The sequence below is a fragment of the Nematolebias whitei genome, chromosome 16, assembly GCF_014905685.2.
Source record: "Nematolebias whitei isolate Nwh7 chromosome 16, NemWhi1, whole genome shotgun sequence".
Lineage (NCBI taxonomy): Eukaryota > Metazoa > Chordata > Actinopteri > Cyprinodontiformes > Rivulidae > Nematolebias > Nematolebias whitei.
This window is the reverse complement of record NC_056513.1, coordinates 10,628,317-10,641,080: the sequence shown is the minus strand read 5'-3', so window position 1 is coordinate 10,641,080 and position 12,764 is coordinate 10,628,317. Positions and strand designations below refer to the sequence as shown.

Sequence of the window (12,764 nt, the reverse complement as noted above, 5' to 3'; positions counted from 1 at the left end):
AACCCTGTTATCATAAATCCAAGTATGCGTCTTCTACGTCCTCAACAGACAGCACAGACAGGGACATCATCTTCCAAACACTCCAGGAATCCATGACATATCCAGCTGTGTGTGTCCCTTCAGGGCATGAGGGATGTAGATGTTAAAAAGTAAAGTGGTAATCACTCATCAGTAGTAGTAGGCCAGTTATCAGGCTAATGAAGTGTTATGGTTGCATTTAAGATCACAGGATCCAGAGGAATGGTGACGGTAAATTGTAAATAACTACTAGACATTGAAAGTTCCAATCATAGAATTATTATAGAAAAATAGGCAAAAATATTTACTCATGGATAGTAAAAATAAGCAAAAATATCCAGGTGGAAATTTTGAGGCTTAGGTAGTGAAGGGTTAACCCATCTTATTTTAGATGGGATGATCTAAAATGAAAGTAAGTAAAAAAAAAAAAAAAAAACATGAAATACTATACTTGTTTTTTTTCCTTACAAATTTTTACATTTAAATTCCAAAATATACACATATCAGTAAAAAAGCAACACACGGAATGCAGCCCATAACTTAAATTAAGCGGACTTTATTATATAAATTCATAACTCCAAAACATTTTTTACTTGATTTAAAGTCTGCCAGCCTGATCAAGAAAGCACATCAGCAACTCTACTTCCTCAGGTGGCTGAGGTGAGCTGGTTTGGGAAGCTCAGTCATACAGGTGTGCAGTGGAGAGCATCCTGTGCTCCAGCATCACCACAGAAGTCTGTTGGAGTCAGCCTCCCCACCATCACAGACATCTACACCTCCAGATGCAGGAAGAGGGCCACCTGCATCATGAAGGACCACACTCACCCAGCACACACACCTTTTGCCCCGCTCCCGTCAGGCAGGAGGTTGAGGAGCATTAAGTGTAGAATCACTAGACTGAGGAACAGCTTCTACCATGAGGCTGTTAGACTCATGAATCCCTAACCAAAAAAAGAATAAGGTTGTATTTCGTTCATGTTGTTTTTACCAGTGTGTCCCTGACTTTTCACATTTTTACTGTTTCCAACGTAGGAGCCATGATTGCTGGAATTGTGTGTCTGGTCTTCTTCACGGTTGGAACAATACTGATATTGTACAGATGGAGACTCCTGAAGACCCAAGGTGAGGCATGGTTGTGTGAGATACTTGAAAATATACAATACACTTACTACTTATGCATTTGCAATTTTTGAACATTCTTCCTTTTGGCTGATTGTGTTGCATTTGAAATGTTGTGTTCATGTTATAGTAACATTTTTAGTCTTTAAGATAAGTTATTCACAAAAAAGTAAAAGACAGAAATCCTTTCATCCGTTATCTTTACCCGCTTCTTCCTTTTCGGGTCGTGGGGGGAGAGGGGGTCACTGGTGCCCATGTCCAGCTATCACTGTGCGAGAGACGGGGGACACCCTGGACACGTCTCCAGTCCATATTTAGAGTTACCAATCAGCCTAACATGCATGTTTTTGGTCTGTGGGAGGAAACCGGAGTACCCGGAAAAAACCCACGCATGCACGAAGAGAACATGCAAACTCCACCCAGAAAGGCCCCCCGACTGGGATTTGATCCGGCAACCTTCTCGCTGAGAGGCAGCAGCTTTACCCACTGTTCCACCGTGCCGCCCACAGACAGAAATGAAAACATAAATATAGCTTCTAGTTTGCATGTATTTACATGTTTTTTCTTCTTTTTGTTTAGTGTGCTGTGCTGCAGGGGATTCCTCAGGGCAGCGGACAACACACAGCACAGAGGTTTGGGTGTTCAAGTGTAGTTTGCATGTCAGAACAACAGATGCATTTTTTTTCCACACCCGTTCTCTTCTTCCTCCAGAGAGAAAACACAAATGCCAACAACGAAGAGGTGCACATGCAGAACCAACCAGCAAAGACAGCCACAGCTGGTGATGCGAGCGTCACGCCTCCAGCAGCAGCAGACCGGCTGCACTACGCCAGTGTCAACTTCCAGAAAGATGAAAACACAAGTCCCTATTCAAAGTGCTCCTCTGACAAAAGTGAATGTCACCCTCGTGCAGAAACAACTCTCTACTCTACCATCACAAAGACAGAAGAGTAGTAAAGTCAAATATTTAGTTTTTATTTATCGTGCAACATGATGTCAGGAGTTTGAATATCTGTGCATATACACAGAATAGATGAAAAACTACTCAAAAGAATGGCCTTTAAAATATTATTTGGTCCAGTTTTTGAAAACAAGGTCCTGATGTTTGTTGCACACTAAAAACTGCTGGGTTATTTTGATAACTCAGTGTGGGTTAAAGCTGGTGGGTCATAGATTGGGTTTGTTGGATTAAAAATTTGGTCAAAAGGTTTTATCCAGTGATTGGGTCATATATGAGCCACGCCATTCTACATAGTCTGACATATTTAGCCAGCAGTTCACCAAACTGAACCTGACTGGACCTTTGTCCATCCATTATCTTTTTCCACTTATTTCTTTATGGGTCACGGGGGTCACTGGTGCCCAAGTCCAGCTATCTCTGTGCGAGAGGCGGGGGACATCCTGGACAGGTCGCAAGCCCATCACAGGGACACATATGCCTCTTTTGCACTGCTCCTACTCAGCCCCAACTCTGCTCAGATCAGCCTGGATTTGCACCGCACTTCAGGACGGGTTCTGGAGGCGTGTCCAGAATCCAACATCCTGCTAATGAACTTTATTTCACCGAGTGAGAGTTTTGCAGTGAGACCAACTCAAAGCAGTCTGCTCCTCAGATAAATAATGTTAAATTATTATTTTTAAATAATGTTTCTGTTAACTTATTTTATATATGATTGTTTCTGTTCAGTGCCCTGAGACGACTTCTGTTGTGACTTGGCTCTATATAAATAAACTGAACTGAACTGAACTGAATCTCATGAACCAGATTCTACAAAAACATTTATAGTTAAAATTATATTATGTTTAAAATTCTATATTTTTCTTCATCATTGTGCCTTTTGTTGTTCAATTTAGATACGTGGCTTTGTTTCTTGTATACAGATTTTATTTTAGCTTTGATTTAAAGTGTAATTCTTGTTTTGTGGTTTGTACATCTGTGGATTAGAATAAAGTTGAACCAAAGACTGTATCTCTTCTTTAAACATGTTTGAGGGAAATATTCCTGAGATACAATAATTTTGTCTTTTTTATGATTTTTCAGCTAGGCAGCACGGTGGCGCAACTGGTAGAGCTGCTGCCTCTCAGCGAGCAGGTCCTTGGTTCAAATCCCGGTCCGGGGGCCTTTCTGGGTGGAGTTTGCATGTTCTCTCCGTGCATGCGTGGGTTTTCTCCAGGTACTCCGGTTTCCTCCCACAGACCAAAAACATGCATGTTAGGCTGATTGGTGACTCTAAATTGTCCCTAGGTGTGAGTGAGAGAGTGAATGGTTGTTTGTCTCGTTTGTCTCTATGTGGCCCTGTGATGGACTTGCGACCCGTCCAGGGTGTACCCCGCCCCTCGCACAGTGATTGCTGGACATGGGCACCAGCGACCCCCGTGACCCAAAATGGAATAAACGGGTAAAGAAAATGGATGGATGGATGGATGATTTTTCAGCTGAGTTAACTTTAACAGATTATTTAATAAAGTCAAAGTAAAAACAGGATTTCATGATAAAGCCGGTACCGTTTATTTATTTATTTTTTCTTCACTGATTAAAAAAAAACAACTTTTTTTTTTATACATAAAATGGTATTTTTTGTTTTTTTAAGTTTCCACCTCCGTCCCGGACTCCCGATCCTCTCGCATGCCAGGGCTTGGAATCTGGACTTTCTGAGCACGTGAGGCGGAGGCTCGGGGTCCGGCCTCGCGTGCTTCAACGGGTCGGCAGCTCGCATGATCCTCCGCGGTGACTCCGCTCGCTCGAATTTTGTTGTCGGTCACCAAACACAACAAACGCCTGGGCTTCAGCATCGAACACGGTGTTGTCATTATTGTTTTTAAAATAGATCCAGCCGCTGTTTCGTGTTCCGAGAAATTGCAAATGGCGGATCGGTGACAAATTTCTGACATCCAGTGACTCCTCCAGAGTACCCGAAGAAAACCCATGCATGTACAGAGAGAATATGCAAACTCCACCCAGAATGGCCCCCTGGCTTTAAAGGTTAGATAGTAAAAACAACTTGTAAGAAGATGTTTAACCTCGTTGGCTACTAACTTTAGTTTGACCTATAGACAGTGAGTTTTTTTTTTTTTAAATATCAGTCTGAGTTAGATTATGTTCTCTGGTCATTCTCTCTGGCGCTGTCCTAGGTCGACCTCGGCACACTCGAGAGTGCTTACGTATCTCACCAGAGGGAACTGGCTAATTATACCATTCTTATCAAAACTCCCACTGCCTCTGGAGTGTCCTTGGACACGCTCACCGCCCTTGTCGTCTCCCCTCCCCTACAGAATGCCTGCGCCACTATGCGCTTATGTGCGGGGTGTTTTTTCAATTTCAGGTTATCTTTCCTCAGCCAAGGAATGAGAATCTGTTAGGATTATTTTTTTTTTGCCTCCAAATCCTTTATATGTGTCACTTTCATTACTTTTTGTTTGTCTAAACAGGTCTCACTTGTAAATGAGTCTTCGAGGCTCAGTGTGATTTATTTGTAGAAATAAATTTTGAATGAATGTTAATAGCAGTTAGCTCAGCTTGCTAGTGCCAACCCAAGTTGTGATTATCTAATGACCCAGATTTTGGTTCGTCTTTACTGAGTGAACTTTTTAGTAGCTTTAACTCAACAAATTATTTATTAACAAAATATTTGTTTGAAAATATATTGATCACACAAACAATCGTGTTTTGCTCATGTAAGGACATTATTTTGTAAGAAATATGATTTCTGAAAATCCCAAAGATATAGCCACAAACAGCTTGATGAACTACTTACCATAAAGAATTCAATAAATTCTGGCTCCTTGGGAGCAAAATGTATAAAGATTATCTGGACGGTTTCTTTTCTTTTTTTTGTTGAGATGTTTCATCCTTCATCTAAAGGACTTCATCAATCTGAGGAGCCACAAACAAAATCAGTCCCACAAGCAGCGCACTCCCAAAGTGGATCCAACAGTTTGCTGGTGGGAAAAAAGAAACGTGTCCAGATCACCTGACTGAACTTTGTTGGATTTTTTTTTACCTGGATTATTGAGCATAAACTTTGATGTTTTGAACCACTTTGGCTATGGCTGCCTCAGAGGAGTCGAAGGGGGAGAGGGAGGGCCCCAGAAACCATCTTATCACCAGCAAACTGGTTGGTCCACTATGGGAGTGTGCTGCTTGTGGTTGTGGCTCCTCGGATTGATGAAGTCCTTTGGATGAAGGATGAAAAATCTAAAAAAAAAAGAAACCATCCAGATGACCTGACTGAACTTTGTTGGATTTTTTTTTTTTTTTTACCTGGATTATTGAGCATGAACTTTGATGTGATGGGGAGTGTTGGAACAGAGGTTAGAGAAGATAGGCCTGTAATTGGAAAGTCGCAGGTTCAACTCCCGGTACCATCAACATCAAAATGTGGGTGGAAAAGGTGAAACACCCACACCTGACTCCACCCTCATTTGCCCCACTGTGGACCACTGAGCAAGGCCCTTAACCCCCACCATTTGCTCCCAAAAACAGGTCTCTCTTGAAAACGAGTTCTCGCGACTCAATGAGACTACCTGTATAAATAAAGAGTAAATGCAAAAAAAAAAAAAAAAAAAGAAAAATTATGTATAAAAATTTGCACAATTCTTTATTTAAAAAAGTCGTTAAAACCAACTTTATTGTGATTTTTTTCCCCATGAAAAAGAGGCTGCTCGTGTCTGTCAAAGTGCAAAAAAACCAAACAAACAAAAAAAAACAAACTGAAATATAAAATTAAAGCTTGGACGTAAGCTACGTGCATTCTGACTGACGTATAAACTAACCAATGATTGGTCGAGTTGAATCTGGGGGCGGAGCTTCAGTCTCCGGCGTTGACTCGGCGTCGCCTGACCGGATGGTGATGACTGAAGTTTTCACTGTAAATGTGTCTACTTTTTATCAGGCACTGACCCGTTTAAAAAAAACGGACAGTTTACTGGGAACCATCAAGACTTTAAACGCTTTCCCGTCTCGTCTTTTGAAGAAATAAACAACAACAAGCGGTGACAAACTCTGCGAACTTTTTGTTTACTGCACGAGCGAATTTTCTTGGTGTCTTTTTGGTCGTCGCGAGAGGGTCCAGGGAGAAAGCCCCCAGGGCTCGCCGAGGTGCCGCCATGGGAAACCGGGGGATGGAAGACCTAATTCCCCTCATCAACAAGCTCCAGGACGCCTTCAGTTCCATCGGCCAGAGCTGCAACCTGGACCTGCCTCAGATAGCGGTGGTCGGCGGTCAAAGCGCCGGGAAGAGCTCGGTGTTGGAGAATTTCGTCGGGAGGTTGTATATGCGCCTGAATAATGTTTTTTTTAGTAACTTAAATGTAGTTTTAAAGAATGAAGTCAATGATTGCTTATTTAATTTAAAGAACACATTAAGTTTTGGGGTGAAACTCGTCCACCACGCAGTTAACGCGCCTTGTCTTGGGTCTGTTCCTCCCAGTTTTCTAACGCTTTTCCAACGGATTCTCTTCACGTTTGAGCCGAGCTATTCACAGTCCTTACATACGCACTTTACGTAGATTAACAAAATCACTTAAAAACGCCTTCAAAGCTACTTTAACCTCAGCCCCTCGAAGCTAAAAGAGCAAATGTTGCTTTCTGAGGAGATGCATTTAAAATGTATGCCCGTCAGCTTTTTATCTCTGTCAAACATTGACAAGACCTGTTTTATCATAAGATTTCATGGGCTGTAAATAAGATCTCTTTGCCAGCCATGAAGGTCAGGGTAATGTTTTACTTTTAAAGGTGAGGCAAAAACAGTCTATTCGTGTTTGTTGAGGTTGGATACAAGCCTTATCATACATTTAAAGAAAATCTAAATAAAATAAAAAAACGACTTCTGAGCTCTGCTGTGATTCTTTTATGCTGATGGATCCTATTTAACGAGGACCAAAAAACAGGAAACCAGCTGTTTCATTCATGCCTTGTTTTATAAATGCTTTGCTTTTTTCTAAAGAGGAATCACTTGCTGTGAAGTCCAAACAGAACAACATGACACGCATCAGTCCAAGAGAAAAAGGAGAAGGGAAGAAAGCGTCTCATTGTTGCAGCGGTTTCGTCTCCTAAAGATAGCTGCAGCAGCACTGCGTCATCTAATTCACTCAGCTACGTGTCTGATTAATTTTACTTCTTGTCCAGGATGGTGAATGTTGATTAGGCGTCCGTGTCTCGGTGTTTTCCTGTCCTCTTTTGTCCCTGCACCCCGAGCAGCAGCAGAGGCAGACAGTGGGGGCATTGATGCGTTTGGACGGGGGTCATCAGTGATGTCACCAGCTGCACCGTCATGTGTACATGACACACCGGGTACCAGATACCCACAAAGCTGTTGGCTGTTCCCATCTTCGTTAATTAGCACCACTTGCATGCAGGGTTGCCACTTCGGGGTTTGAAACCAGAGCGCTTACACGTTTGGAGCTTTGATTAACATTTATGTTGTTTGTTAGTTATTGTTTTCTCTGTAACCGTTAGGATCAGTGGTCTCATGTTTGAGTGTAGGATCTTTAAAAAAAAAAGAATGGCTCAAACTATGGAATCGGTTAGATGGAATAGAAAATAGTTTTTCTTTTCAAGTTGACGTTTTGAACAAAGATCGTGTGTGATTTTTATTTTTTTTTAAGCTCCCGGAGTATTTCATGTGGCCGACTCTCAGCTAATGCCACACAAAATTTAGCTTAATATCTGTAAAATGGCTGACTTATAGCTTTTTTGTGTTCTTTTATGTCAGTTTGGTGTGATTGCCATTCGTAATTGGGTTGACTCAAAGTTGTAGATGCACATCCAATAATTCAGGGATGTCCATGAAGGTCACTATCCTGCAGGTTGGAGCGGTTTCTCTGCTGCGACGCACCTGATTTCAATCAATGGGTGATGACCAGGCTTCTGCAGAACATGAAGAGGTGATTTAACTGTTGACTCAGATGTGTTGGAGCAGGAAAACAAGTAAAACATGCAGGATGGCGCCCATTCACCAGGATTGGACACCCCTGCAATAATTACTTTCTGAGAGTTTCATTAAAATCCATCTAGTGGTTCAAGTGATATTTTGCTAACAGACATACACAGATACGTGCAGTTAAACTGTTCCCCACCATTCATGATGGCAAGAGTGAAAGGTACAGTGCGGGATTAGGAAGGCCCAGTCCTCCCTTGCAAAAGAGATCCGTGATCTCAGTGGGATTCGCCTGGTTAAATAAAGGTTAATAAATAAAATGAATAAATTTACGTGTCTAAAGTCAGAAAAAAATAGAAAGAGGTCTGAACTGTATGATTGTAACTATCCAACTTTTTGTGTCCTATGCAAAAAATGCAAAATTGCTTCTTTAAGTCTTACTCGAACCAGTAAACTTATCAGAAAACAAATGGGAGAAACAAACGGTGTATTAAACGATGTGAGTCCAGACAACTGGGTAAATGACGGCTTTGATTGATTAACTGTCTTGTTCGTGTTTCTGTGTCACGAGTGACAGGAAGACATGAGGAAACGGGACTGGACTCATCATTGTGCAACATCCTGACTGCCCTGTCAGCAGTGAACTCCAGGAGCCAGCCTTATAAACGTGTAAATGATCATTTGAAATCCCTTTAGTGCAGATTTATTCTCACTAACTTTATGTTGAAGCCCTCGCCTCTCCTCTAACCGGGCAGTCAGAGTTAAAAACAAACGCAGTAGTGATCTCATTGCCTGCAGAGATTTGAAGGCAGTGACCTGGAAATGATCAAAACTCCATTGACCAGGAGTTTATGTTCTGATGAGCATGGACGTAACGAGAAAACAGAGCGGACTGTTTGATTTGGGCGTGTATCGATGATACACAAGACTTCTGCCGTAAAGCAGATGTTTATAATAATGTTTTTGCTCGTGTTTGTGTCCGTCTGTTACCAAAATGTCTCATAAACCACTGGACAAATTTTAACGATACTTGTAGAAAGTATCCACTGGATGTACAGCTACAGTTATTTAAGTTTGTGAGTCAGTCCAATTCAAGAAAACTGCCACAGCCAATTAAGAGCCAACAGAAGAATGGCTCTACCTCAGTAAACTTATTACTATTATTTTAATTCAGGGCAGTTTATTTCTATAGCACCAAGTCACAGCAGAAGTCATCTCAGGGCACTGAACAGAAACATTCATATATTTAAAAAGTCAGTTAACGACATTAATTATCTGAGGAGCAGACTGCTTTGAATTTAACTCTTTTCTTGAGCAAGCATGAAGGCGACAGTGGAAAGGAAAAACTCCCTCATGAGGAAGAAACCTTTAGCAGAACCAGGCTCAGGACAAGCGTCCATCTGCTTCAACTGGCTGGGTTTGAGGAACAGATACACAATGGCAGGTCGAGAATCACGTTAAGATAGAAATAGTATAAAATGAAAACCATTCAATTTTAATGATTCATTTAAGGTTAGTCCTTACTAGTCTAAGCCTATAGCAGCATAATAAGCCAACCCTAACTATAGGATTTATCAAAAAGGAAAGTCTTCATCCCAGTCTTAAAACTGGACAAAGTGTCAGCCTCACGGACAGAATCTGGAAGATGGTTCCAGAAGAGAGGAGCCTGATAACTGGAAGATCTTCCTTTCTGTTTGGGAAACTCTAGGAACCGCGAGTAAACCTTCAGTCTGAGAGTGAAGTGCTCTGTTAGGAGAATATGGAACAATACAATCTGTTATATAAGATGGAGCTAGGTTGTTGAAGGCTTTGTAGGTTAGAAGTAAGATTTTGAATTAATTTCTGGATTTGACGCGGAGCCAATGGAGAGAAGCTCAAACTGGAGAGATATGATCTCCCACTAACTCCAGCATTTTGGATCAACTGAAGATTTTTTACAGAAGTATTTGGACACCCAGATAACAAACCATCATTGCAACAGTCCAGACTAGACGTGACAAATGCATGGAGCAGTTTTTCTGCATCATTTTAGATGAGATGTTTCTCATTTTAGTGATATTACGCAGGCGGAAGAAGGCGGTTCTAGTAACGTTTTTAATGTGGGGGATAAAAAAACATGTCCTGATCAAAAATAACCATGATTTTTAACATTAGAGCTGGAGGCCAGATTAATGCCATCCAAGGAGGGAGAAAGACTGAAAAATGTATCCCTAAGAGGTTCAGGTCCAAAAACTAAAACCTCAGTCTTCTGAGATTTTTAAACTCAAGACAAGAGTTTCCAGATATTGAGCTACATTTTGATGTGGTAGTAGCTGAGAGTCGTTCGCATCTTATTGCATGAGGTCACGCGTGAGGTTGTTTTCAAGGTTTGACCAAAACGGCTACAATTCCGTCGTTTCGCATCATAAAATGATTTTAGTTTTAACCTCTGGCACGAAAGGTGGCGGGCGATAGGCATTCCTTCAAGGAATGTTAGCCTTTTAATTATGGTAGTTAACTTAAGTTTAGTGTTTTGAAAAACTTTTCATAATGAAATGCTGTCTTCTTTCATATCAGTGTTTAGTTTGTAGAAACAACATACGTTTATGTTTGATCAAGGCTTTTTATTTAGTCTGTATATGAAAAAATGATTTGTTTGTCGTTTGATTCGTTTTCCTGCAAATATCCAGAAGTTTGTTTGTCTGTTAGTGAATTAAACCTCATCTCTCAATGCCCCTCAGGGACTTTTTGCCTCGAGGATCCGGCATCGTGACCCGTCGTCCGCTCATTCTACAGCTGGTTAACAGTAAAGCAGGTGACTCAAGTGCAAAACAGTTGATGCTTAAAATGGAAATTAAAACTGAAAGCCACGATGTGCAAATCATTGTATTTTTTCCATTAAAATATGGTTGAAAACATTTACACATCATGACCTTCAGTTAAAGAATATTCAGGATGTTATAGCAACTGAAAAAAATGTATTGTTTGTTGAAAAACACATGCTTAGAGCAAAATGATTTTCAATTCCTTGTTAAATTTAGAATCAATTCTCATCATTCTTTTCATTCTTAAAAAAAAAAACAATATTTGTTGAGGGTAAAGGTTTGGACTGCAGGAAGGCTTTCAGATTTATTTTCCTCTGCAGCCATGCTTGTTTAATTTGTGCAGAATCTTGTTTGGTATTTCCTCATAAAGAAAAAAAAAATCTTAAAATAGACCATTTGGATGTCAGCATCGTCTTTGAGGAAGCATCATGATGGATGCTGACTGTCTGCAGACAATGAGCTAAATGGTCCAAGTTCTCTTTAAGGGCTTCGGCTACAGTCCATGTACAGCGTGGCCAGACTCGGAGAAGGTGGCTGCATTCAACCTTCACAAGTTAGTTTCTAAAATTAAATGTCAAGATATAATTTCTCAAAGTGACAATTCAATTCAGTTTATTCATACAGTGCCAAGTCACAACAGAAGTCATCCCAGGGCACTGCACAGAAACATACATATACCTGTACATTGAGCAAGTTTAAAGGCAACAGTGGAAAGGAAAAACTCCCTCATGAGTCAAGTCAAATTTATTTGTACAACACATTTAAAACTAACTGTTACCAACGTACTTAAAGGAAGAAACCTTGAGCAGAACCCGGCTCAGGACAAACAGCCATCTGCTTCGACTGGCTGGTTTGGTAGGAACAGGAAGGAGGAACAGATACACAATGGCAGGTCAAGAATCACATGTGAAGATAGAAGTAATATCAAATGAAAACTATTCAGTTTTAACAATTTATTTAAGGAAAGTAGGTCAATTTGTCCTCCAGTAGTCTAAGCCTATAGCAGCATAACAAGCCAACCCTAACTATAGGATTTATTAAAAAGAAAAGTCTTGAGTCCAGTCTTAAAACTGGACAAAGTGTCAGCCTCACGGACAGAAACTGGAAGTTGGTTCTACAAGAGAGGAGCCTGATAACTGGAAGATCTTCCTCCCATTCTGTTTTTGGAAACTCTAGGAACCGCAAGTAAGCCTGCAGTCTGAGAGCCAAGTGTTCTGTTAGGATCCTTTTAACATGATTTGGATCTTCTCACTCTTTAAATATATTTAATAGCTGTCTTTTCTCTTTTCTTTAGAATATGCAGAGTTCTTGCACTGTAAGGGACGCAAGTTTGTGGACTTTGATGAGGTCCGTATGGAGATTGAAGCAGAGACTGACAGGCTCACCGGATCCAACAAGGGCATCTCTCCCATCCCAATCAACCTTCGTGTTTACTCTCCTAATGGTAACACACACATTGAAAATTACTCTGTTTGGAGGTTTGTAAACCCTTTCTGAATGACTTCATCCTTCTCTCTGTCCTCGTGAACTCTCAGTGCTGAACCTGACCCTGATCGACCTGCCGGGGATGACCAAAGTGGCTGTAGGCGACCAGCCTCCAGACATTGAGCATCAGATCAGAGACATGCTGCTGCAGTTCATCACTAAAGAGAGCTGCCTGATCCTGGCCGTAACCCCGGGCAACACAGACCTGGCCAACTCTGATGCTCTCAAGATAGCCAAGGAGGTGGACCCCCAGGGTAAGGATCCTCCCCGTTGGTCCGTCCTTCTGTCCGTGCATGTTGTGAGCATGATAACTTGAAAAATAAGCGATATGCCAACTTCCATTTTGATGTTTGGATACGCCTAAAAAAATTAATAAATAAAAATTGGGTTGTCACATCAAAATCCAAAATGGCTGCCAACATGCACGCATACACACACACACACACACATATATATATAT

General features: G+C 41.1%; 1 protein-coding gene across 1 annotated transcript in view; it reads left to right on the top strand.

Moving 5' to 3' along the window:
* The first annotated feature begins 6,118 nt into the window (after positions 1–6,118).
* The window catches only part of LOC119423080 (dynamin-2), a 27,512-nt gene continuing 20,866 nt past the window's right edge, over positions 6,119–12,764 (top strand). The window contains exons 1-4 of the mRNA XM_037690489.1: positions 6,119–6,404; positions 10,736–10,809; positions 12,114–12,263; positions 12,355–12,558. Of these exons, the coding sequence (XP_037546417.1) occupies positions 6,244–6,404; positions 10,736–10,809; positions 12,114–12,263; positions 12,355–12,558 (589 nt within the window). The 5' untranslated portion in view covers positions 6,119–6,243. The remainder of the gene's footprint in view (positions 6,405–10,735; positions 10,810–12,113; positions 12,264–12,354; positions 12,559–12,764) is intronic.